This window comes from Pan troglodytes, chromosome X (genome assembly GCF_028858775.2).
Source record: "Pan troglodytes isolate AG18354 chromosome X, NHGRI_mPanTro3-v2.0_pri, whole genome shotgun sequence".
Lineage (NCBI taxonomy): Eukaryota > Metazoa > Chordata > Mammalia > Primates > Hominidae > Pan > Pan troglodytes.
This window is the reverse complement of record NC_072421.2, coordinates 41,007,584-41,034,582: the sequence shown is the minus strand read 5'-3', so window position 1 is coordinate 41,034,582 and position 26,999 is coordinate 41,007,584. Positions and strand designations below refer to the sequence as shown.

Below are 26,999 nucleotides of genomic sequence, written 5' to 3'. Positions count from 1 at the left end.
ATGGGGGTTTGAAACTGTAATTGTCAAGGGCATCTTGCAGTAATTGACAACTAAATAAACCCTACCTTCTCAAACCTGCCAAACTCAATGCTATTTATAAATAATTTGATGATCTTTGCAAAGAAGATGCAGAAACAGCTAATACTAAATACAAGGAAGGATCCCAGGGTCAGGGCTACAATGCTCATACTAAAATAATCTTGCTACATAATAATGAAGTTAAAGATTCTGTTTTTTGAAAAAGAAAACAAATTGTTACCTTAAACCTTTACCTGAGACAGTCCTTCATATTCTAACCAATTAGTTGCTTATTCATCTTTAAAAATGCTACAGGGCCGGGTGCAGTGGTGCACACCTGTAATCCCAGCTACTGGGGAGGCTGAGGTAGGAGGATCACTGGAGGCCAGGAGTTCGGCCTGGCAACATAGCAAGACTGGTATCTAAAATGTTTTTAATTAAAAAAAAAAAAAAAGCTATAGAAAAATGTAACCCTTTCCTACATAAAGTATGCATTTCTCATATATCCTATATAAATTCAGTAACAAGAATGGTAATTAAAATGCCTTCCTTACATTAGTACTAAATCTCAGGAGGCAGTGAGAATAAACAAGTGTAAAAGAAACAGCATGAAATTATCTGTACAACAAAACAGCCAATCCTGATGAAAGAAAAGCCTGTTTTGTTAGGTTTTTACAATATAAAATAGATTTAGTACTGCAATGACACAAATTTGGAATCATCATTAACTTTATTTGTCACTCTTGATAGACATTGGTCCACTCCAACATAAAAAGTAGAATTCACCCACTTCCACTTAATATTCTATAGAATGAAGTTGTACCACAAACCATAGTAACTTACACAGGGGGAAAAGTTACTGAAATAAAAATGTTTTATATTCATGCCTCAAAATGTCCCTCGGGGATTTTTGTGTGTATAATGAAAAGCATCTATATACTCCACAAGGCTAGTTTCTTCTTAGATCAATGTAGTATTTTTAGTATCCATATTAGCCCATGTAGGTCAACAAACTTGCAGAAGAGGGTTAAAAAACAGCTGTCCTCTGTTACTCAGATACAGTTCCAAAACTAAGCGATTATATAAGCACATCCATATTTTAGGGCTACTCTAAGTTAAAAACCTTTCTCTTGTTTCAGAATTATTTACATCAAATTAAGACATTTACAAATTGTTCATAGTATACAATAGCCCAAATATGATTTTCACCTATGCTGTGTAAAGAAGTTAAGCATTCGTAAGTTTGTCTAATAAATTCAGTGCACTTTTTTCCATAATAACACGAGCTATTCTAAATGTTTTACATTTCTTTCAGTGCATATTTCCAAATTCATTAAACAGAATGAAATCATGTTATTAAATGGCTATATCATAATATTCAAGCATATTATGGAATCTATACCACAGTGGGATTCACGTCAATACTATAATTCACTCTAGAAAAACATCACAGGCACACACAAAATAAAGAACAAAATTTGATTTTTTTTTATAAATGTAAAGTATACTATCTACTTTAAAGCACACTAAAAGATATATTTTAACAAAACAGCCAATTTCCAACCCCCTTTTCTAATTCTGGCACAGGTAACATTCAATCCATTCGAATCTTCTGGTTTGTCATCCTATAAATGATGCTATCATATCCAGGATCCATGTTCCAAATATTGTAAGAGGTGATAATCACAGCCAAGGCCAAGGCGATCATTATCCAAAGTACCATGTTGAAAACCACGGAATATTCAAAATTATACTTATATGCAAGGTTATAGGGACTTGCTGGGTTCTTCTACAATATAGAAAAGAAAGAAAAATCAAGAGGGAAGAATTTTAAGATAGGAAATTATCCCAGTCTAGTGACTGTGATTCATTTGTCTAACAAACATTTCTTCATAAGTGGCATAACAGCTACTTATACTAGGAGGAAGCAAGAAGGAGCACCTTTGTGGAGACGACACTTGCACTGATGGTGGAAGTATAAACCAGTCCAAATGCTTGGGAAAACTGGACAATACCTAATAAAGTTGAAGGTGTGCATATCCTGTGATCCAGTAAGTCCATACGCTAGGGAAAATTTCTATATGTGTACCAAGAGACATATATAAGAATATCAGCAGCAAGGCCGGGCACAGTGGCTCATGCCTGTAATCTCAGCACTTCGGGAGGCCAAGGCGGGCAGATCACCTGAGGTCAGGAGTTCCAGAGCAGCCTGGCCAACATGGTGAAACCCCGTCTCTACTAAAAATACGAAATTAGTCAGGCGTGGCAGGTGCCTGTAATCCCAGCTACTCGGGAGGCTGAGGCAGGAGAACTGCTTGAACCCGGCAGGTGGAGGTTGCAGTGAGCCAAGACTGTGCCATTGCACTCCAGCCTGGGCAACAAGAGCAAAACTCTGTCTCAAAAAAAAAAAAAAAAAAAAAATCATCAACAGAATGGAATTGTGGTATATCCCTACAGCAGAATATGTAACAGTAAAATGACTAAACTACAGCTACATTTGTCAGCCTGAGTGAATCTTAAAAAGAATACTGAACAAAGAACACAGAAAAATACATGTAGTATGATTCAATTTATATAAAATTCAAATACAGGCAAAACCAAACAACACTGTTTAAGAACAAATACATATGCAGTCAATCTGTAAAGAAAAGCAAGGGATTAACATGATATCCAGGACAGCAGTTACCTCTGGATGAGGGAGGGTAGAGGGAGAAAATAGGGAGCTTCAAAGGAGCAAGCATTCTCTTAAGCTATTGATATGGTTTGGCTCTGCGTACCCACCCAAATCTCATCTCGATTTGTAATCCCCACGTGTCGAGAGAGGGACCTGGTGGGAGGTGATTGGATCATGGGGGCAGTTTCCCCCATACTGTTCTCATGATACTGAGTTCTCATGAGATCTGATGGTTTAAAAGTGTGCCACTTTCTCTCTCTTTTGCCACCTTGTGAAGAAGGTGCCTGCCTCCCCTTCCCCTTCCTCCATGATTGTAAGTTTCCTAAGGCCTCCCCAGCCATGTGGAACTGTGAATCAATTAAACCTGTTTCCTTTATAAATTACCCAGTCTCAGGTAGTTCTTTATAGCCATGTGAAAACGGAGCTATACAGTGTTATTATTTTTATTATTTAAATAACTAGTATTAAATATGTTATATACTTATGTATGTATGATCCACTTAACACTTTTTTTAAAATACAGAGCTGTGTAAAAACATTGTTTGGGAAACTGAATTCATTCTGACAAAGGCACTGTTTGGGAAATATCATTCATTCTGGCTAGAGAATTTTAAAAGTAGGAACACAGCAGGAGATGAAGCTAGAAGCAGGGAAGCTACAGAAAATCTGACATGAGCCTCTGGGCAATAAGGAGCCATTGACAAGCTTTAGGCAGAAAGTGAGTGACATGATCAGGTTTGTCTTAAAAACATAACATTAAAATTAAAAATTAGCTGAGTGTGGTGGCTCAAGCCTATAGAACTGGCTACTCAGGAGGCTGAGACAGGTGGATCACCTGAGCCCAGGAGTTTGAGGCTACAGTGAGCTATGATTGCGCCGCTGCACTCCGGCCTGGGACAGGGCGAGACCCTGTCTCAAAAAAAGAAAAGAAAAAAGATAACTTTGATGACAATGTGTAGGATGGATTTGGGAGGAGCCAGCTGGGAAGCAGAGAGACAGACGAGTTCAGACAAGTTAGGAGGCGGCAGCCAAATGAGGTGGGAGAAATGGGGGCAGGGTGCCTGGCAGTGAGGATGAGAACGAAAATGTAACCGAGATCTATTTGTCCCTACAGCCCCAGCACCTGGAATGTTGTGAGTACTCAGTAAATGTTCCTTAAACTCCTGTCTCCTTAAACTAATGGAAGAGAGTGATTTCAAATGTAGGAGAGAATGGGTACACAGGCATGCATATTTACCTGCGGGGAGCTCAGAGCTGAGGCAAACGTTAAAGGATTTCACGCCCATGAAGACCTCTTTGTTTCTTTCCTTTTTTTTTTTTTTTTTTGATAAACATGTTCTTTTTCCTACCCATTTTAAGTGTACAAGTCAAGGAATTTTAGTGGTTTCATAGTTATCGCCACAGTCTAATTCTAGAACATTTCTATCACCCTAAAAAGAAATCTCATAGGCCGGGCATGGTAGCTTACACCTGTAATCCCAGCACTTTGGGAGGCGGAGGTGAGCAGATCACTTGAGGCCAGGAGTTCAAGACCAGCCTGGCCAACATGGTAAAACCCCATCTCTACTAAAAGTACAAAAATTAGCCGGGTGTGGTGGTGCATGCCTGTGATTCCAGCTACTCAGGAGGCTGAGGCAGGAGAATCACTTGAATCTGGGAGGTGGAGGCTGCAGTGAGGTGAGATTGTGCCACTGCACTCCAGTCTGGGTGACAGAGTAAGATCCTATCTCCAAAAAATCAAAAAAAAAAAAAAAAAAAAAGAATTCTCTGGGAGGCATCCCCACTCTCAACACATGTGCTGACCACCCAGAGCCCAGGTGCCTTTCTGTTTCCCTGTGCTGGTGGGCAAAAATTTCCAGTCTACCCTCTCACTGAGGGCACAGCTCTCTCGGGGTCCCCAGCTTTATCTGGAGTTGTCCGTTCCCATCCCCCACACACAAGGCACCAAAGGACTCTTGGTGAAACAGCTGGCAAATATCCTTAGGGCGGCCTGCTTACCACATTCGGGTTTTTTTTTTTTTTGAGATGGAGTCTCACTGTGTCACCCAGGCTGGAGTACAGTGGCACAATCTCAGCTCACTGCAACCTCCGCCTCCCGGGTTCAAGCGATTTGTCTGCCTCAGACTCCTAAGTAGCTGGGACTACAGGCGTGCGCCACCACGCCCGGCTGATTTTTTGTGTTTTTAGTAGAGACGGAGTTTCACCATGTTGGCCAGGCTGGTCTCGAACTCCTAACCTTGTGATCCACCCACCTCGGCCTCCCAAAGTGCTGGGATTACAGGTGTGAGCCACCGCACCCGGCCTCCTCTTCTTTATTTACTCTGTAAGAGAATTTCCCTTTCTTGCGAGCTGAACTATGTATTTTTATTTTTGTAATTTTTTTTTTATTTGAGACGGAGTCTCGCTGTGTCTCCCAGGCTAGAGTGCAGTGGCGCAATCTTGGCTCACTGCAACCTCTGCCTCCCGGGTACAAGCAATTCTCCTGCCTCAGCCTTCCAAGTAGCTGGGATTACAGGTGCCCGCTACCACACCAGGCTAATTTTTGTATTTTTAGTAGAGACGGGGTTTCACCATGTTGCCCAGGCTGGTCTAGAACTCCTGGCCTCAGGTGTTCCGCCCGCCTCAGCCTCCCAAAGTGCTGGGATTACAGGCGTGAGCCACCACACCCAGCCCAAACTATGTACTTTTTAAAAGATCTTTATTTTTATCCAGCATTTCTAGATGTTTTATGGTGGGAAATCTTGGGTGGTTGTCTAGACTGACATGCGGTCTGAAACAAAGGTCCTTCCATCCCCAATTTAATTTAGAAAGAAACAATCTCAAACCAGTAATCGCTATACTATCTCAAACAGGCACTGGCTTCGACCTTCTGACTCCAAGTCCCACACTGACATCAGTAAAACTGAGCAGGGTGAGGGCTGCAAATGGGTCTGAAGCGGAGGTGTATGTAATTGAGTGGATATCTATCTGCTGCAAGTGATACAGCCAGCCCTAAGCAATGTTCTCAGACGTAGGATGTTAGGGAGCATCTACACTACTCTTTCCCATCACCCTCCCTAGGTTCTGCTGCAGCTGTAAGTATATATGTATGTATGTAAATGTGCACGTACATACACATAAACAGATATGTATTTTACCATGGCCAGCAACCATGGTAATGCTTAACCCTGACCCTCTAAATGCTTAAAATCAAAGCAAGATCCATACCCAAAAAAACTGTTAAGTAAATCAAAATCATAAAGAGGTGCACACAGAGGATCTCAGTAAGTGAGGGACTGTGCCACAAAGACAATGTGCCTGCTAGAAAAGCAGAGCCCATAGGATGTGGGCACCACACCACTCCCGCACACATTCACTTCTTTTTTTTTTTCAAAACAGGGTCTTGCTATGTTTCCTCAGACTGGCCTCAAACTCCTCCTGAGCTAAAGCAATCCTTCTGCCTTGGCCTCCTGAGAAGCTGCAATTACAGATGCACGCCACTGCACCTGGCGCCACATTAACTTCTGATATCTCCTTGTGTGTACTGATATTTGAATTATAATCTTGGACAGATTTACTTTTATCCCTAATTCAAATTCTTGCATTATCTGATTATAACCCTAAAGAACTGATTATCACTGGCAAAGCACACATATGTATGTGAACAAGAAGCTTATGTGTTAACTGAAATTGTTTTTCAGATTTACTGACTGCTCATTCATGTCACCCATAGGTGATATTTTTTTTTATAATTAGTTAATTTTACAGTTTTAAAGCAGGATCTCAAAATATACTCACCGCTTGTTTTGCCTCAAGGATAGTCCTTGTCTTCCTAATGAGGGAGGTGTCAAATGACTTGACAGTGACTAACTCTACCACTGCATTCCCACCATAAAGACTGTACATGTCATCTGCAAACTGAAAGTTAGTTATTAACATTATTGGGAATCTCAACTATGTACTTTTTTCATTTTTAATTAACAAATTAAAATCATATATATTTATCACATCAACATATTGTTTTGAAATATGTACACATTGTGGAATGGCTTAAGTCCACATTGGCTAATTAACATATGCATTACCTCACTACTTATCATTTTATGCAGTGAGTCACATACTTATTAAAATTATTTTTAAAGCTTTTGTGCAGCTACAAGAACAATGTACACTTACCTCCTGGCTCATGAAATATACTACATCTTACAATAAGCAAGTCTTAAAGGTTTTGATTTTGCTCAACTATACAGAAAAGTGTTAAGCTTTAACATATATTCAAATGTTCAGAATAAAATTACTTTAAGAAGAGACTGAATTTGTCAGCATATAAATTGGAGGAAGGGAAGTTGGAAAGAGAAATGAAGAAATCTTCCTAAGTGGTCTCTGGTTAATCACAAACATCTATAAAGATTAAAATATGAAGCCTCACTGAAAGGATGCAGGTGAAGAACTTCAAGGGCAGAGGGGAACTAGCATTTATTATGCATCTACTGTCTGGTACTGTGCTGGGTGTTCTACTTCAGTTATCTCATAGTGTTTAAGGGGTACAGAGTTTCAGTTGGGGAAGATGAAAAAGTTCTAGAAATAGAAGATGGTGATGGTTGTACAACATGTGAACGTACTTGCACTTAATACCACTGAACTGTACAATTAAAAATGGTTAAAGTGGTAATTTTATGTTATATATATTTTACCACAATAATTTTGTAAAGCTTTGTGTGAGATAACTTTTCCTAATGCTGTTCTTTCTAGCATTAGGAAGAAATATATCAATATACATTTTTGACCCTACTCCATCCTTGGCCAGTATAATTAGAGGAGCCCCAAAGAAGGCAAATAAGAGTTCAATCAACAGTGTTTGAAACAGCAGATTTTTCTATTAAGAGGCTAAAAGTGAAATGGTCATACTCCAACCTCTCATGTCGCATTGATATTTACCTTTTGCAGAGCGTCAACAAGGATCTTAGAAGCATCTCTGAATTGTTCAGAGTCTTCCCCATAACGCTTCCCAATTTCATCCAAACCTGCCAGCTCCAGTGAATATAAATCAGGAGAATGATCCTTGGCTAGATGCTTATGACGAGACAGCTTAGGAGAACAAACAAACAAAAAAAGGTAGCGGATAAAGTAAGATGAAAGACGTCAAACACAGCCAGTTAAAGTTTTATGCCTAACTAAACTAGGCTAAACTAAACCATACCAGTGTACCACAACATGCAAATAGTCTAAAATGGTGGCAAAAGAAACTGGTTTGAATAAGCGTTTCTGATAAATCCAACACGAATCTCATGTTTAGGAGCAGTACAAGACTCCTTGGATATTTAATAAAAGCTTTCAACAAAATTCCTCAGTTTTAAAAACTCAGGTATGGGCCAACGTATGAAAGAACAGATGGCTGGACCAGTTTGATCCCAGGAATGCACTACACTTCCAGACTCCCCGAACCAACACCTGTTGAAAAAGTTTGGAAAACAACTTCAGAAGGTAGCAAACAGATAAGAATTTCTATTTCAGTAACAAGGATGATTTTTAAAAAATCATTCACCAAAAAAATACCCTTCAGACGGATTTCGTCCCTTCTTGACTTGACTGACAGCATTATTAGTCCAAACTATTATTTCTATTTTAGGCCCAAAGATATAGATAGGAATTAAGTCTCACAAGAAATCAACAGCCAAGTTAGGACTATGGCCAGGGTGTTCTTACGCCCAGGCTTGTGTTCTTGGAAGATATGCTGTCTCTCCCTAAAAAGCAGAAATGCAAAATAATTTGACTATAACATGGATGTGTTCAAAATTCCCAATACTGCCACTAATTTTTCAATTTTCATGGGATCATAAATCTAGGGCATACTTAATCAAACTTTTCAACTGCCTTTACTATTATTCAAGGATTCTCTAGAAACCAAAATAAATGGAACTAAAAAATTAGAGCAGCCTACTTACCAAGCTTGAAATATCATGTAGCACTTGCAGTTCAGAAAGAAAGAGCAGGTCAACCTTCAGAGAGCCCAAAAAAAAGAGCATTCTTTTAAATGTGCACCAGAGATCTTTATTTGCCATTTACCAAGCAAGGCACAGGATATTACAAATGTTGATCATATAAGTGAATTTATATAATTATCTTCCATTTGGTATGTTTGCTTCAATTGAAAATGCATATAAAACATTATTTCCTAACAAAAAGGTGATGGCCATTCCCTAGCACAGTGACTGCCACTCAATAGCTATATTTTTGGCAAAACCATGATAAAGCATCCAAGTTCTCCAGTGGTTTTCCTTCAAAGCATCAGGATATCCTGGCACTCTGCAATGACATCCTACCATTGGCCCAGTTTGCTCACTTCCCTTGAATAGTTTCCACATCAGAGAATAAAGGATGATGGCCCTGGTCATCCACAGCAAATAAAGAGGGGAGGCCACCACGAAAGTGGCATGCCACATGGTTAAGAGGGCGCATGAGCAGATGGAGAAACTGAAGGACAGGAGTCAAAAGTAGAGGGGGCTCCCTCCACTGCAATGTCCAGAATGAATGAGAAAAATGTGGCAACAAATCAGCAGAGGCAGTGAACAATGGCTCCCAAGTTACCAGATCCACACAGCTCCACCAGTCACCAAGTAGATCTATGACCTCTGGCTTGTTTGAATTAATAGGTGGCAACCCTCGTGCTAAAATGTGATGTTATTTACCACAGCTCAACTCACAAAAAGGATCAGTTTATTCATGAGAGTCATAAGAAAATTACACTAAAGAAGAATCTACACCAGCAGTAAATGTGCACAATTTTTCATTTTCTAAAATACCAAAATTTCCAAAATTTCAAGTAGTATAAGGAATGGGAGGCCGGATGCAGTGGCTCAAGCCTGTGATCCCAGCACTTTGGGAGGCCAAGACAGGATTGCTTGAGGCCAGGAGTTCAAGACCAGCCTGGACAACAGAGTGAGACCCTGTCTCTATTTTTTAAAAAGAGGGAAATTAATGATATTCATGTATTCATTGAATAACTGCACTTACTTCATTGTTCCTACTCAGAGAATTGATGGGGAGTGAACTGAGAACAGAGTTTTCTTGAAACAGGCGATTACGGAGCTGGCGCAAGGTGACTGAAAGGTCTTCAAACACTGAGTTTGCCTTCCCTACCATATACACTCTCTGTAAGAAGAACAGAAAATTTTAAGTTGCTCAAATTCTACAGATTAGTTCCAATACCCAGAGGTATGACAACATTGTTCATAAATTAGTTTTATATTTTCATAATAAAATTACATTTCATAATTTTCAAATAATAAAAGCTTATTTTTTAAAATGTCTTGAATAAAACCCTTATCACTTACTTCCTCACTGGGAGCCAACTGCAAAACAACAGGAGTTTCCTCAGAAAATAAGGAGTGAATGGAATTTGCAACACTGTCAAGACTAAAAGGAACTGCCTGAAATTTAAGAGTAAGAACGCAATTATTATGTGAACCAAAGTGGGAAGAAAAATCATTCAGATGGTATTTAAAAAGAAGCCTTAAACTTTTTTCCAGCACTTTCTATGGAAATTTAGAAGCCCGAAATCATTTCCAAACAAGCCCTTTTGAGGGCACAGAAGATTAAACAGCCCCCTGGTAAGCCAAGTCTGTATCTCCCAACATGCCTCAGTGGAAAATAACTTAAACCTGATGGACACAACACTATATCTAGCACAAACCATTTTCTGGTGGTCATTCATGTATTTGAAGCAGCAATACATTTGGTTTCAATATTGACTAAATGTGCCACGATGAATGCATATTCCACAATAAAGTATTTAATTTGCATTTAAGAGACGGTTAGAGGAATCTGAGTATTGAATTTAATTGAAATAAAAATGGAATTCATCTTTCATTTCAAAATTTTAAAAATGTTTAATGAGATTTAACATTTGTCTTCAGATAGCCTAAAGACTCTTAGATAAGGTGTTAAGTATGTCACAAGGTTTTTGAAGCCTTTATCTTAGGACATGTTGATATTATTAGGTTGAAGTAACCAATGGTGATAAGACCTACTTTTTTCCTTCAATTTTTTTATTAAAGTGCAAAATACATATAATATAGTATACAAATCTTGGGGTAAGAGCTCAACAAATGTTTACACATGCATGCACTCAGGTAGCCCAGCCAGATCGACACAGAACACTATCAGCGCCCTCGAAGTACTACCTCCACCCTCAAGGGTAACGAAAATTCTGACTTCTATCCCCATAGATTTGTTTTGCAGTACATGATTTTAAAAAACAAATTACAGTTATTTTTCCCCTAAAAAAATTATTTCATTCCCAGTATTACTGTATTAAAACAAGCAGTACAGTCATGTTTTTGTTTTAATGGAGATTTCTTACATTGATCTTTCATTCAGCAGTTCCCTTACTACTTAAAGATTCATGTTTACAAGTAGCAAAGTAACGCTAATATGATACAGGCAGAAATCAATGTGATTATGTCTTACTGATAAAATCCCAGCATCACTTTTTTTTTTTTTTTGAGACAGAGCCTCACTCTGTTGCCCAGGCTGGAGTACAGTGGCGTGATCTCGGCTCAGTGCAGCCTCCACCTCCCAGGTACAAGTGATTCTCCTGCCTCAGCCTCCTGAATAGCTGGGATTACAGGCACGCACCACCACGCCTGGCTAATTTTTGTATTTTTAGTAGAGATGGGGTTTCATCAAGTTGGCCATGCTAGTCTCAAACTCCTGGCCTGATGTGATCTGCCTGCCTTGGCCTCTCAAAGTGCTGGGATTACAGGCGTGAGCCACCATGCCCAGGCCCAGCATCAATATTAAGTGATCAATTTTATGATTCTGTGAAATGAAATAATTTTTTTCTCTTACTCAAGATGCTTATTAACTCTTCCCCAAATTCTCTCAAAATGAGTTAATGAGTAAGTGAAGAGGGGGAAGAGAGTTCAAAGTTGCAAAAGCATACTGCTAGCAGCCGCCCTGAATCATCTATAGGTGCTTTCCTTTAGCGATCATAGAGTTTACCTCCTCAGGCTGTGAGGGGAATACATGAGCAAATGATACAAACTTTCCAGCCTCACTTCACTTAGTGAAATGGCGCTCGGTTCAGGAAAGTTGAAGATTAGGAACCATGTCCATAGCGATCAAATTGAAGCAGCTCATGAATCAAATGAACACCAATGAAGGAAAAGAAATAATTATATAGGCAGCTAAGCTCAAAAAGTAAAAAGCTTGGCTGCTTAATATCGAATGATGGTTTTTCTCTCACTGTATTGTAAGGGAGATGCATATCTGTCCTCAAATTTCTGTACCTGTATGACTTGAAATTCTAACTAAAACAGCTAGCTAATCAAATGGAAGCTTCGTTAAATGGAATTCTAAGATACTCTGATTTTTATGTTTTGTGGGGTTTGCCCCTGAATCTTTTATCTCATTTACCATCTTCTGCTAGGAAAAGCATTGAGCAGCCAACCAGGGCCAAGCAATAAAATGAGCTCCTCACACAGCACAGCTTCTTCTCATGTAAAATGAGGCTAGTCTGTTTTTAAATCTTTATTTTTGGATTACATGCTAATAAAAATCTCAAAATGGCATTTTGGATTTTTATAATTTTAAAGAAAATCTTCTGCAATGATTTTCACAGAAATCACATAAAAAATGACTTAAATGCTCCCTGTGAAATAATCTGCCTTTTGATCTGTATTGTTCCCTTCCTTCTACTTTATGTGTATTTACTCTGAAGTTCTTCCGCTTTCTTTAGCTCATTAATTTCCATTCTTAGACAACCTAAATTGTCTAAAACATGCATTTAAGGCTATAAATTTCCCTTTTCTTACCACGTTAGCTGCACCTCCCAATTTTGTAAATAAATGCTACATTCATTGTTACTCAGTTCCAAATAATTTAAAAAGTTCCACAGTGATTTCCTCCTCAACCCATGAATTATTTAGGAGTGCATCTATTCCAACTATCTTTTCTTGTTGACTTTTTTTGCTTTTAACATCTCTAAATAAGACACTTAAATTACATCTCCTGATTTTTCAATTTTAGGCCTTGTCTATTTACTATCCATTATAGAAAATGAGGCTTTAGCTCTCTCACATCACCAACCACTGCCCCATCCATGCGCTGAGCCATCCATGCGCTCTGCTTCTGTTTCTATCTCCCCACTCTCCCAATAGTTATATCAAAATTTTCACTTGATCAGCATCATTTCATTATTATGACAATGCAAATAATACTCAGCCTAGCTCATACTACACAATCACTACATTTTCCTTGCTTTCCTTCTACTCTCATTCCTTTGTAATGACAGTGTCTTTTCTCCCTCATAGCTTTTAAGATTTTCCATTTCCTTGATGACTCTTCAATTTCACCGTATGTAGGTGTGGATCTGGCTTTTGCCTACTGGGTGTTCCATATGCTTTAAATCTGAGGAGTTGTTATCTTCTGTTTGTTACTATTTCCAAATACTTTTTATTTTATTTTTAACTGACAAATAGTAACTGTATATATTTATGGGGTACAATGTTATGTTTTGTTATAAGTTTAAAAGTAGACTGATTAAATCAGGCTAATGAACAAATCCATCACCTCACATACTTATATTTTTTTTGTGGTAAAAGTATCTAAAATCTGCTCCTTTAGCAATTTTGAAATACACAATGCATTATTATTTAATATAGTCACCATTTTGTGCAATAGATCACTAAAGCATGATCCAGCAAGCCCACTTCTGGGTATATATATCCAAAGCAATTGAAGTCAGTATGCTGAAGAGATATCTGCACTCCCATGTTCACTGCAGCACTATTTACAATTTCTAAGATATGGATGGAAGCAACCTCGGTGTCCATAATCAAACGAATGGATAAAGATAATGTGCAGCTGGGTGCAGTGGCTCACGCCTGTAATCCCAGCACTGAGATCCACTGGGAGGCTGAGGTGGGTGGATCACCTGAGCTCAGGAGTTCGAGACCAGCCTGGCCAACATGATGAAACCTCATCTCTACTAAAAATACAAAAAATTAGCTGGGCGTGGTGGCATGCACCTGTAATCCCAGCTACTCAGGAGGCTGAGACACCAGAATCCCTTGAACCCAGGAGGCAGAAGTTGCAGTGAGATGACATTGCGCCACTGCACTCCAACCTGGGCGACAGAGCAAGATTCTGTCTTAAAAAAAAAAAGAAAAAAGCAGAAAGAAAATGTGGTATATAAACATAATGGAATACTATACAGCCTTTAAAGCGTGGGAAACTGTCATTTGCAACATGGATAAACCTGGAGGACATTATGTTAAGTGAAGTAAGCCAGGCATAGAAGGACAAATACTACATGACCTCACTTGTAAGTTGAACTCATAGAAGTAGAGTAGAATGATGGTTAGAAGACGCTGGGGGAGACGGGTGGATGGGGAAAGGAGAAATGTTGATCCAAATACCTTTTTTTTTTTTCCCAGATGGAGTCTCGCTCTGTCACCCAGGCTGGAGTGCAGTGGCGCAATCCCAGCTCACTGCAACCTCCACCTCCCAGTTTCAAGTAATTCTCGTGCCTCAGCCACTGAGTAGCTGGGACTACAGATGCATGCCACCACGCCTGGCTAATTTTTGTATTTTCAGTAGAGACAGGGTTTAGCCATGTTGGCCAGGCTGGTCTCGGACTCCTCGCCTCAAGTGATTCACCCGCCTTGGCCTCTCAAAGTGTTGGGATTACAGGCGTGAGCCATGGTGCCGGGCTCCAAATACCCTTTTAAGATATCATTTTATTATTATTTTCAGATTTAACTGCATTGTGGTCAGAGAAGTTAGTTTATATGACACTGATTCTTTATTGTTTGTTGAGATTTGCCTTGTGGATTACTGCACAGTAATTTTTTCTAAGTATGCCATGTGTGCTTGGAAATAATCTATACTCGACCACAGGAAAGTCTGAAAAAAAAAAAAAAAACCCCAAAACTTCAGCATCACATAGACCACAGTATTACAATGCAGTGAACTTAGAAATTTAAAAATTAGAAATTACTTTTTTAAAACCCATGCATTTGGAAAAAATACTTCTACATAACTCATGGGTTAAAGAATCACAATATAAATTATGAAATATTTTGAAGTATCAGCTAAAGCACCATGTATCAAAAATGTCTTATAACTCCCTCATAGTTTCTGTTCCTTCCTTTTTTTCACAAATTTTTTCTCTTTCTTTCTTTTTTTTTCCCCCTAGAGATAGGGTCTTGCTATGTTGACCAAGCTGGTCTTGAACTCCTGGCCTCAAGCAATCCTCCCATCTTGGCCTCCCAAAGCTGGGATTACAGGCGTGAGCCACCATGCCTGGCCCTTTTTTTCACAATTTTAATGTATGTATTTTTAGATCTCTTGGAAATTGGCCTATTCTCTGTAGTTCTAAGGAGATGAATTCTGTTTGTTGCACCTGTTTCTCATGGCATTTTTTTTCCTTCAGGTGCTTTGTAAATTCCACTCATCTTCCGTATTTGACCAAAGGAGCCCTTGGCTATGGAGATGTCCCTATGGGGCAGGTCATGTGAATTTGGAAAGAACCACTCTGCACAGCATAAGCCTATAATTCTAATTCTAATTTCTCTCAGGGGACTCTTTGGGTCCAACAGCCAAGGGCAGCAAGCCAGCTTTACTAGTTTTACTAGTCTGCTTTTCAAGAACAAGTTGACAGCATTTCTAGTCCCTGGCTTTCTGCAGGAAACACAGTTTCAGCGTCAGCTTCTGCTCACCACTATGGCTTCTGAGTTTTCCATCCATATGTAACACCTGTGTATACCACCCCCTCTTGCATTCAAATTTAGTTATGCTAGTAAAAATGTTTTTTGTGACATTCTTTCAAGCACTTCTATACGCTTATAATGGAAGGAGGGCCTCTTAGATCAGCATAGTCACCCACATTGCCTGAATAGCCAGTGAAGGAGTAAGTGAGCCAGCAAGCAGCCTCCAGTGTCCTTACACACGAAAAGAGGTAAAATCCTGCAGGGAAGATGACAAGACAATGGCCAAAAAAACGGTAGCAGGATACAACCCCAACTGGTTTCTCCTTTAGTGGCTCTCTTTTTCAAGCCTCTGGCTATTCTGAGTGGGGGCAATTTCTCTATCTCTTATCTTAAACAGTACTCTCATCCACAGAGAACAGCCAAGCCTCAGTTAATTACAATCACCATGTAATTTTCTTAAAAAGAAATTGTGTTTGTCAAAGAATTTCAAAAGAAACTGTGCATCAAAAACAGATAAGACAAGTATGTTTAGAATGCAATTCATAATGACAGCTGACAAGGGAAAATGTAAAATGCATCCCTTTAATTTTTTATAATAAATACTCACATTCTCCAAAGGGTACGAAATGACACTGCCTGGGGGTAGAGCCAGTTTGTTCACTCCCTTCACCATCACCATGACGGTAGCCCGAGGACGATGAAACAGGTTACCCACTGCGAGTCCTGGCCAAGAAAGGTCCTAAACATTGAAAAGCACAAAGCGGTGCTTAATTATCAACTCAGGAACCCACCTCCCCAATAACATCTAATAAGCAGAGTTAAGGGGTTCTGAGATGACACTGACAAGGAAAATTCACAGGGAAAGTAAACATTTTATTTGTGGCAGTCGTTGCAATCCCCTAATCAAGAATGCTGATTTCTACCCTCTTCATTTTCTTAAAATTCTACAGATTTGAAATAAAGTCCAATAGTAAGTCATCTGACACCTTTTGTGGAAAAAAGCAAGCAAGTAAACAAAACATAGGTACCTTTCAAATTTCAGATCACAAAATATTTTCTTCATGTAGCCATGGAAATTTTCTTCCCCCACATCATTTTTTGCCCTCATATACCGCATCACTTTTATCTTTCACAGAGACATAGCAAGATGGTCATTAAAACATCCTCTTTAGACTAAGCTCTTTATAAATAAAACAATTCCTACTAAAAGTAACTATTATTAGTTTACTAATAATTATTTCTCAGTTATTTTAATAGCCATCTGTAGTCAAGTTTAAGGTTGTAAAGAACTAGATGGTCAGGTGTGGTGTTCACGCCTGTCATCTCAGCACTTTGGGAGGCTGAAGCAGGTAGATTCCTTGTGTCCAGGAGTTCAAGACCAGCCTGAGCAACATGGCAAAATCCTGTCTCTATAAAAAATATAAAAATGATCTGGGCATGGTGGTGTACGCCTGTGGTCCCAGCTACCGGGGAGGCTGAGGTGGGAGAATCTCTTGAACCTGGGAGGTGGAGGTTGCAGTAAGCCGAGATCAGGCCACTGCACTCTAGCTTGGGTGATAGAGTGGGACCCTGTAGCAAAAAAAAAACAAAACAAAACAAAAAAAGAATTAGGTACAGGCTGGGTGTGGTGGCTCGTGCCTGTAATCCCAGCACTTTGGGAGGCTGACGCAGAAAGGGTTGCTTGAGGCCGGGAGTTAAAGACCTACCAGCCTGGACAACATAGCGAGACCCTGTCTCTACAAAACATTAAAAAATCAGCTAGGCGTGATGGCATGCATCTGTAGTCCTAGCTACTCAGAAGGCTGAGGCAGGAGGCTGAGGCAGGAAGATCACTTGGGCCCTGGAATTTGAGGCTGCAGTGAGTCATGCAGACTCAAACTCAGCTTGGGTGACACAGCCAGACCCTGTCTCTAAAAAAATAACTAGGTACAAATTTCATCCTTAAATGTAAACAACCAATCGTGTTCACTTTGGTTGCCCAAAGACTACAAAAAGCTCAGGGGCTCTGCCCTTAGGCCTGGCAGTGAAGTAGTTCCCAGGCACAGTTTCTGTTTTCAAGGGTGCTCAGGATTTGGAGAAAAGTTCCTTTCAGTGACTGATGATATATATCTAGAGACCACATCAAAAGCACCAGACTTACAAAGAGAAGGAGATGATAGCACCGAGCAAGCTGTATTTCCTTTCTTCTGAGCCCTTACCTTTCGATCTCTCACATTGACTGGATCTAGACCCTCCTGCCCCCTACAATCACATAAGCAGCCAATTACTACAACAGGTCATAGCTTCATTCTAGGAAACCAAGGTCCTTGGCTGCCCCATGGCTACTGACCACATTATTTTCCTAACCTCAGGCATAATGCATATATATTTTATCATTCATAGTGAATCTATCGCCTATACTAAAAAAAAAACCCAAAAAGTAGATATCCTATTAAGAGTAGGACAGATGCATTCTCTAATATACAAAGAATTTCACTACTATGAATAAATAATTATATAGTTAATGATTTCTAATGATTTGTTTCAGAAGCCAAGCTTGAAGCACTCATCCAAAATCTTCCCAACTACAAATGGGTTTTTAAAAAATTAATTCATTTATTTTTGAGATGGGAGTCTCACTATGTTGCCCAGGTTGGTCTCAAATTCCTGGGTTCAACTGAGCCTCCCACCTCGGCCTCCCAGAGTGCCGGGATTACAGGCGTGAGCCACTGTGCCTGGTCCAGATGAGCTTTTTAACTTTTGTAATCTGTACCAAACGTACCTACGTTCGTTTGATGCTTTTTTGGGCTATTAGCAGAAATCAGTAAAAATGTTCTTAAAAGCAGCTCCAAACATTTAAAAAATATATACATACTTCTTTCACAGAGAAGCCCATGGACAATGCAGCCACGTCTGGGATCCGCTCTCCTGGTATAGGCCAATTTCCATTTCGGAAAACAACAGACCCTGGTGATTTTAATATACTAAACTCGTTCCCCAAAACACCTGAAAAGAAAACAGATCAGTAAATGAATTATCAACATCATAAATCATTTACCTTGACAATTATTAAATATAATACATGTTTCCCCATTCACCACTGACTTAGCATATTAAATTATGACTGGTCAAAATGCTGAGTCCTAAACAATAACAAATTCTTTTTCAAAGTATCACTCTAAGAATTTAAGTCCACACATTCTGCTGGAACAAAAGTACAACTATCAGAGCCTCTCTGAACCTATTCTGGTTCAGGGTCTGCCTGATAAGAACAAGAAACAAACAAACAAAAGTCTCAAAAAGAGATCAACAAAGGTACAACTACAAAACAGGGTTTCCTAATGATATAGACACCTTCCTACTGATGGCTCTTAAAGAGGCATGTAGCAATTTGGCAGGAATTAGAAATCAGTGGCATAGCTCCAAAATTTAAAAAACAAAAAACAAAGCCCAGGCACAGACTAAAAAGGAAGAAGCTTGAAATCTCTAAATTATTTCTACCATCAATCCTTTCTACACAATGCAAATTCATAAAGTTCCTATTATTTCACTATAAGATTTTACCAGGTTACTATGTCTTAGGATAGGTAACATCTTTCCTTATGTCCCATAGGCAACCCTAGTGAAATAAGGACTGTCAAATGTTGGGGGGGTGGGGCATACATGTCACAAGTAGAAACATAAAAACACTTCAGACTTTAGAAACAAAGTCCAGGAAACAGTATTTGTAGTTGACATGTCAAGAGGGTAAGAAAAGGTATTCTGTAATGATAAAGTCAACTAGTCTAAGGATTCGGGATTAAAAGATAAAGATGAGAATAAAGGGACTATTTTATAAGCTCTCCACAGCTAAGGATGAGGTATTTGGCCTCTTCATCCATTATCTATTAACCTAGTGATGTCTAGCTTACACAGGGACAAGTAGCTAATTTCAGTTACTGAAAGGAACTTTTCTCCAAATCCTGAGCACCCTTGAAAACAGAAACTCTGCTTGGGAACTACTTCACTGCCAGGCCTAAGGGCAGAGCCCCTGAGCTTTTTGTAGTCTTTGGGCAACCAAAGTGAACATGATTGGTTGTTTACATTTAAGGATGAAATTTGTACCTAGTTATTTTTTTAGAGACAGGGTCTGGCTATGTCACCCAAGCTGAGTTTGAGTCTGCATGACTCACTGCAGCCTCAAACTCCAGGGCCCAAGTGATCTTCCTGCCTCAGCCTCCTGCCTCAGCCTTCTGAGTAGCTAGGACTACAGATGCATGCCATCATGCCTGGCTGATTTTTTAATTTGGGGTTCCTATTAAAAAAATGAGCTCCAAGTCTAGAACAAATGTTAGCCACACCTAGTATGGGAAAATTAGACTTTAGTAAAGAATCAGTGTTATTCTCTTGACCTAAGGAAAGTACCACTAACAGGGGATGGAAATAAAGTTGGAAGCAACAGTAAATGTTTTGGTGTTGCAGTATTGACAGTAAATAAAAGGCTTCAGGTTGGTGCTGATACACGGGAGTTACAAATTTCAATCCGGCACAGCTGTCAGAACAGGAATTTCCAAACTGCTCTAGCTGAAGACAGACCAAAAAAATTAGCAGAATGGAATGGTCTTTTGTAACTGATAGATATCTTGGTTCACTAAAATAGTAGTACTGCAAACACTAAGAAAAATGGGGAACCAAGAGACCTATGCTTCCCAAGAACCATACACATATTTTGTTTGTTTGTTTTGAGACAGAGTCTCACACTGTCACCTAGGCTGGAGTGCAGTGGCACAATATTGGCTCACTGCAACCTCTGCCTGCCAGGTTCAAGCGATTCTCCTGCCTCAGCCTCCCAAGTAGCTGGGATTACAGGTGTGTGCCACCATGCCTGGCTAAATTTTGTATTTTCAGTAGAGACAGGGTGTCACCATGTTAGCCAGGCTGGTCTCAAACTCCTGACCTCAAGTGATCGGCCCGCCTCAGCCTCCCTATGTGCTGGGATTACAGGCGTGAGCCACCGCGCCCAGCCCCAGGTACCATACACATTTTAAAAACCATATTTTGATTTGGAGATACCCTTGTTTTGAGACACGGCCCTACTCATTCAATTCTGGCAAACCTATACCAAATAACTTTGCCCCAGCTTCGTAGTTTCAACTTCCATGCCTGTACAACAGTCCTTCAGAAGCCCAGAGCTTTAGAAAACCTTAGAGTCAGGGACTCCTATACAGAGGAAGGTCATTTGTCCAAACTTCTGCTTATTATAAGTATAAGCATGTCTCAGGGATACCTGGCAGAAAGTCACCCCTCCTCTATTTCAATACTACCAGTGATGGGGACACCACCTCAATATATGAACTACATTTGCCAGCAACTGGCTCCATTTTCCTAACATTCTAGTCCTTTGAAAAGCTTTTCCTTGTACTGAACTGAAATGGGCTTCCTAACTTTCAACTTCCTATGCTATCACTCCCCAACTCAGTCTCACCAGATAACCTCATCTCCAGCTTCACAGAGAAAACAGAGGAATTTCTTGAGCTACCTGCTTCCTCTCCCCACCACAAATTTATCTGCATAAGCCCCTATCTGTAACTCCTCTCCCTCCAGACATGAGGGCAGGGATGTCCCTCCTCCAGTCTAAGACAATCCTGTGTTCAGTCTTTTTAGGGACCTTTGTTCCTTCACTGTTTGTTAAGTAAGCCACTCTTCTAGGACAGACAACACATCAGGAGTGAGGTGGCTATATGGTAATAGCCATCAAAAGATGGCCCTATAGAATACAAGCTCCATGAAGGCGGGGATTTCAGTGTGTCTTGTTCACACACTATCCCCAGGGCTGAGAACAGAGCCCGACACATTGGTGCTCAATAAGTACTTGTTGAGTTAATGAATGAATGAAGTCACACTTCAAACCACCAGTTTTTTCCCTCTTCACTGGCCCTTTCACTTCAGCATAAAAATACGCTCAAGGCACTCCCATTCTATAACTAAAACCATAAAAAACCTCCTTTGGTCCTACCAGTCTCCACCAGCTACCAGCCTTGCTCCCCTTCAGAGGAAGAATCCAGGAAGAGCAGTCAACCACCGTTTGCTTCTATACTTCATTTTAAGTTTACTACTTAACCCACAACATTTTTAAATTTTTTTTTATTTTTATTTTTTGAGACAGGGTCTTGCTGTCACCCAGGTTGGAGTGCAGTGGTAAGGATCTCAGCTCACCGCAACCTCCACCTCCCAGGTTCAAGAGATTCTCCTGCCTCAGACTCCTGAGTGGCTGGGACTACAGGCACGCACCACCACGTCTGGCTAACTTGTGTATTTTTTTGGTAGAGACGGGGTTTCACTACGTTGGCCAGACTGGTCTCGAACTCCTGACCTCAAACAATCCGCCTGCCTCGGCCTCCCAAAGTGCTGGGATTACAGGCGTGAGCCACCCCACCTGGCCGCCCACACCTTCCAAGCCCACCATGCCACTGAAACGACTCCCCAAACTCAAAAGGCAATTTCCATCCCTTAATTTTATCTAACTTCCCAAAGCATTTGATACTGGCAACTCCCTCCTTGAAAAGCCCCTGCTTTGGTCTTCATGCAGCCATGGCTCCTGGTTTTCCTTGCAATCCCTCTTTGGCTGCTTCTCCTCTGTTTCTTTCCCTTCCTGTCCTTTAAAGCAGTGGTAGCCAAACTTTTTAGATTTCAACCCTGTCAGCCCAAAATTGGAAAGTAGCCCTTCTTTCTTCTCTCTGTCCCTCTCATCCTCTCCATGTAAAGTATATACTTCTACTATAGTAATAGATTATGTATTTGATTTGTGCTATATTACAAAGCATACAAAAATAAAAATTTTAAAAAGGATGAGATACCTGTGTAGTATTTTTCCCAATCTAATAATGAGAAAACATCAGATAAACCCAAATTGAGGGACAGTCTACAAAATACCTGACCATTATTATTCAAAAAGAGATAAGATAAAAATAGGCCAGGCATGATGGCTCACACCTGTAATCCCAGCACTTTGGGAGGCCAAGACAGGCGGATCACTTGAGGCCAAGAGTTCAAGACCAGCCTGGCCATAATGGCGAAACCCCATCTCTACTAAAAATACAAAAATGAGGCCAGGTGTGGTGGCTCACGCCTGTAATCCCAGCACTTTCGGAGGCTGAGGCAGGCAGATCATTTGAGGTCAGGAGTTTGAGACCAGTCTGGTGAACACAGTGAAACCCCGTCTCTACCAAAAAAATACACAAGTTAGCCAGATGTGGTGGTGCATGCCTGTAGTCCCAGCTACTCAAGAGGCAGAGCACCTGAGGTTGGGAGTTCAAGACCAGCCTGACCAACATGGAGAAACCCCGTCTCCACTAAAAAAATACAAAATTAGCCAGGCATGGTGGTGCATGCCTGTAATCCTAGCTACTCGGGAGACTGAGGCAGGAGAATCACTTGAACCCGGGAGGTGGAGCTTGCAGTGAGCCAAGATCATGCCATTGCATTCCAGCCTGGGCAACAAGAGTAGTCCCAGCTACTTGGGAGGCTGAGGGACAAGAATCACTTGAACCCCAGAGGCGAGGTTGTAGTGAGCCGAGATCGTGCCACTGCACTTCAGCCTGGGTGACAGAGCAAGACTCTGTCTCAAAAAAGGAAAAAAAAAAAAAAAAAAAGATAGAGGCCGGGTGCGATGGCTCACACCTGCGTGTAATCCCAGCACTTTGGGAGGCTGAGGAGGAGGATCACTTGAGCCCAAGAGTTTGAGACCTCATCTCTACAAAAACAAACAAAAAATTAGCTGGGTATGGTGGCATGCGCCTGTGGTCCCAGCTACTAGGGAGGCTGAGGTGGGAGAATCGCTTGAGCCTGGGTGGTCGAGGCTGCAGTGAGCTGTGATCACACCAGTGCACTCCAGCCTGGGTGACGGAGTGAGACCCTGTCTCAAAAACAAAACAAAAAGGATATAAATGGAATTTCTAGTACATTCATCTGGCATCCAAATGGATCACCTAGCATACTCCACTTTGGAGATCTGAGGGCTCCATTCTTGACTCTTACTGCTTTCCTATTCTACATCTCTCCCAGGCTGAGCCCAACTACTCCTAAGGCTGCAAACACCAAAAACACACCCAATTCACCATCTTTCCACACACTTCTCCTGTATTCTATCTTGAAGGATGATACCACCTTCCACCCAGTGGCTGGAATCAGTCGTCTTTAAATCTTCCTCAGCAACACAGCTAATTAGCCACTGAATTTCATCTTTTTTTCTTATCTCACAAACCCTTTCCCCTCTATGTCCAGGGCACACTCTTCAGGCCCTCACCAGGTTTGCTAGAATTGGGTGCCTTATGACCCTTGTCATGCCACTCTCTAATCCAGCCTTTCCCATAACTGCTTCAAAATACAGATCTGATCATTCACCCTTCTTCTTAAATGCCTTCTCTCACTGCCCAGGGACTCTGAGGCAAAACCCAAAGCATTAACACCCAAGAAACCTCATCAACCTTATTTCTGGTATCTCCCCAACTTAATCCTGTACATTTCAGCCCCACCAAACTACTTGCCCCTTTGCTCTCACATCGCCATGCTTTTACACATGCTGTTCTGTTTCAAATACCTTTTCTTCCCACCCCAACTTTTCAACACATTAGCCCTGGGAGGCACCTCCCATGGGAAATTTTCCTCAGCCTCCCCAGTCTGGGCTAAGTGTCCTTCCCTCTAGGAACTCCACTATACTGTGCTATTATCGTCTACGAATGGTGGATGGAATCAATTAATAATAATTAAAAAATGGATCCTATCTCCCTCTTCTTCTATATGACATCACTTCAAATTCCATGTGTTCACCCTTGGCCTTTCTTCTCCAGGCTAAATATCTGAATTTTATCAAATACGCCTCATGATATGGTATTCAAAATCCTAGTTCCCTTCCTCTCTCTCTAAGTCCCTAGTTCTCTCTCTAGTTTGGCAACACTGTTTTAAAGGATTTCTATTTTTGTTTCTGCCTGGAATAGAGAAGTCAGAGCTCTTAAAGATGTTTTCCATTACATCACATTTAGTCATTGTGGAAAATAATAACTGAACCTCATCTGACAAGACTGAGCAATTCAGAAGCTGACAGGATCAGGTTCTTGTTCTGTATGAACTCGGCTATGCTAGTAAGGAAAACATGTTCAAACCATGTGCAGAAGCAATTATTTTATCTCAGACCCAAAACAAAAAAGCCTATACCTCACTGAATCAAAATAATATCAGTCAAAATATTAAAACATGGAATCTCAATAGATGTTCAGTTAAACCACAGGATCAAAGGGAATATTTTTAAAATTTCAAAAACTGAATTAAAATTAATTCCCTCAAAGTATCTCAGTAGATCAGAAAGACCTTTCCAGAGCCAGAAACAGACGAAAGAAACAAAGAACTCGAAAACGTTTGGGGCATGGATACAACGTAACTATCATTAACACACAAAACCCCCGCACCTCTAGGGACAGAGATCCGCAGATTTCAAGAGCATACTGGTGCAGAATTAAATCGCCATTCCACAAGCAGGACCTCCCAACACCTCACATAGGTTTTTGGTTTGTTTGTATGTTTGTTTTTGCTTCTGAGACAAGGTCTGGCTCTATCGCCCAGGCTGGAGTGCAATGGCGCGATCTCGGCTCACTGCAACCTCCGCCTCCCGGGCTCAAGCGATTCTCGTACCTCAGCCTCCTGAGTAGCTGGGATTACAGGTGTGCCCCATCACACCCGGCTAATTTTTATATTTGCAGTAGAGATGGCGTTTTGCTTTGTTGGCCAGGCTGGTCTCAAACTCCTGACCTCAGGTGATCTGCCTGCTTCGGCCTCCCAAAGTGCCGGGATTACAGGCGTGAACCACGGCGCCCGGCCTCCCATAGGTTTTAAACTGACACACTGAGATCAGAGCACCCATTCCTCCAAGCCGTTCTCAACTTGGCCTCTTGTTCACTACTGTCTGTGCCTCCAGTCTCAGTCCCCATCACTCCCACATTCTCACACAGTAATAGCGTTACCTGTGCAACACAACATATATAATGGAAAAGGCCGATGCGCTGGCACCACCTCATCTGAAATCAAATCCAGCTTTGCTACTACCTGTTTAGTGTTGGGTAATTTATTTAGGTTGATCACCCTGCAAAACAAAGATGATGCCCTCTTCTAAGGACTGCTGTCAAATGAAATACATTACCACATGATATGCAGTAAGAGGCCACGTATTAGCTGATTTCTTCACCTCTTGCTGAATGCTTAGGAATCTAGGTTCTACTCAGAAAGCTACCATTTATTGACATGTGACCCTAAAAATGCGACTCACATCCTGTTTCCAAATCCTTAAAATTTGGAACTGTGACAAACTATTGAGAGGTGCTTTGTATTCGCCTTAAGAAATATAGGTCATATAAAAATAATGACTCCATCTCAACTTTTGCATCCGGAAATATACATAAGGGAAGGGAGGGGCAGGGATTTCAGCAATTACTGATGACAACCACTAGAAATGTAGGCACCATACAAATGCAAAAACATCGTGGCAGCCAGTGGCAGCTAAAAAGTCTGCCTTCTCTTCTTCGCAGCGGGCTGCGACTCAATCCCAGTTCACTGACAAATGCATCTCCGTACTCTGAAGGGCCTTTTCAGGCGCAAGAAGCCGGCCGGACGCGCCGCCCTCAAAGTGGAGGGTGGAGGCAGGCTCAGGGGCCCCCTACGCAGCCCAGCCCCGGCCCCGGCGGCCCGTGAGGCCGCGCCGCCACGGCCGATCCGGAGAAGATGCTGACGGGGACGCAGCTGAGGCGAGGCCGCCGCTGACGGACCGCACTGCGGCACCTGCCTCGCAGCTACTCGCCCGCGGCCGGCCCCGATCCCCAAGCCCCGCGGCGCAGGACCTCCCCAGGCACGTCCTGCGGGCCCCCGGCTCCTCACCCGCCACCAACGCCAGGAGCACGATAAACACAGCCATGGTGCCGCGGCGGCCGCAGCAGTGCGGGGCGACACGGAACGGGCCGGCGGGACACGGGCGACAGCCGCAGCGTGAGGAGGTGACGCGCTCGGACTCGTCCAGGCTCCCGGGTCCCGTCCCTTCGTCGCTTCCGCTGGGACAGCTGCCGCTTTCTCCACCAATCACCAGTTACGCCGCGGCCTACGGAAGGGACGTAACCTGGGAAGCGACAGCCTTATAGGCGGGACTTAAAGTAACGGATGGAGAGTTCTACCAATGGTAGGCAGGGATTGAAAAGTCGGGCAGTCCCGCCCCCCGGTCGGTGATGACGGGTCAAGAGGTGGAGCGTAGGGCGGGTAGTCGGAATGGGTGATGGAGCTAGTCGAGGGGTCCCGGAGCCCACGGGGTGAGGGTGCCTCCCGAGTGCAGATCTTTCTGCCAGTCTCGAGCGACGGTCTCCAACCAGGGTGTCTGTCTTTCCTGGTCGTGTGCCTCCGCCCGGCTACGGACGCCAGCTGTGAAAGGCGGGGCTGGTTGGGGTTTCGCTCTAACAAGTATACAGACGCCGAGCACCTACTGGGAAGAAGCCAGGCGCAACGGGGAACCCCTGCCTTCCACATAGTGGTGCCAGATAAAATACAGGGCGCCCAGTTAAATTTGAATTTCATGTAAACAACGATTATTTGTTATTATGTCGCAATTAATTTATGGGACATAC

General features: G+C 41.7%; 1 protein-coding gene across 1 annotated transcript; it reads right to left on the bottom strand.

Moving 5' to 3' along the window:
- Positions 1 to 729: 729 nt before the first annotated feature.
- Positions 730 to 26,493, bottom strand: ATP6AP2 (ATPase H+ transporting accessory protein 2). Its single transcript, XM_016943126.3, has 9 exons — positions 26,266 to 26,493; positions 18,239 to 18,369; positions 15,992 to 16,123; positions 10,006 to 10,101; positions 9,686 to 9,823; positions 8,617 to 8,670; positions 7,610 to 7,759; positions 6,470 to 6,589; positions 730 to 1,807 (listed from the first exon to the last, which is right to left on the bottom strand). The coding sequence occupies exons 1-9, from the start codon at positions 26,300 to 26,302 to the stop codon at positions 1,613 to 1,615; spliced, it is 1,053 nt and encodes a 350-aa protein (XP_016798615.1). The 5' UTR covers positions 26,303 to 26,493; the 3' UTR covers positions 730 to 1,612.
- Positions 26,494 to 26,999: the final 506 nt, after the last annotated feature.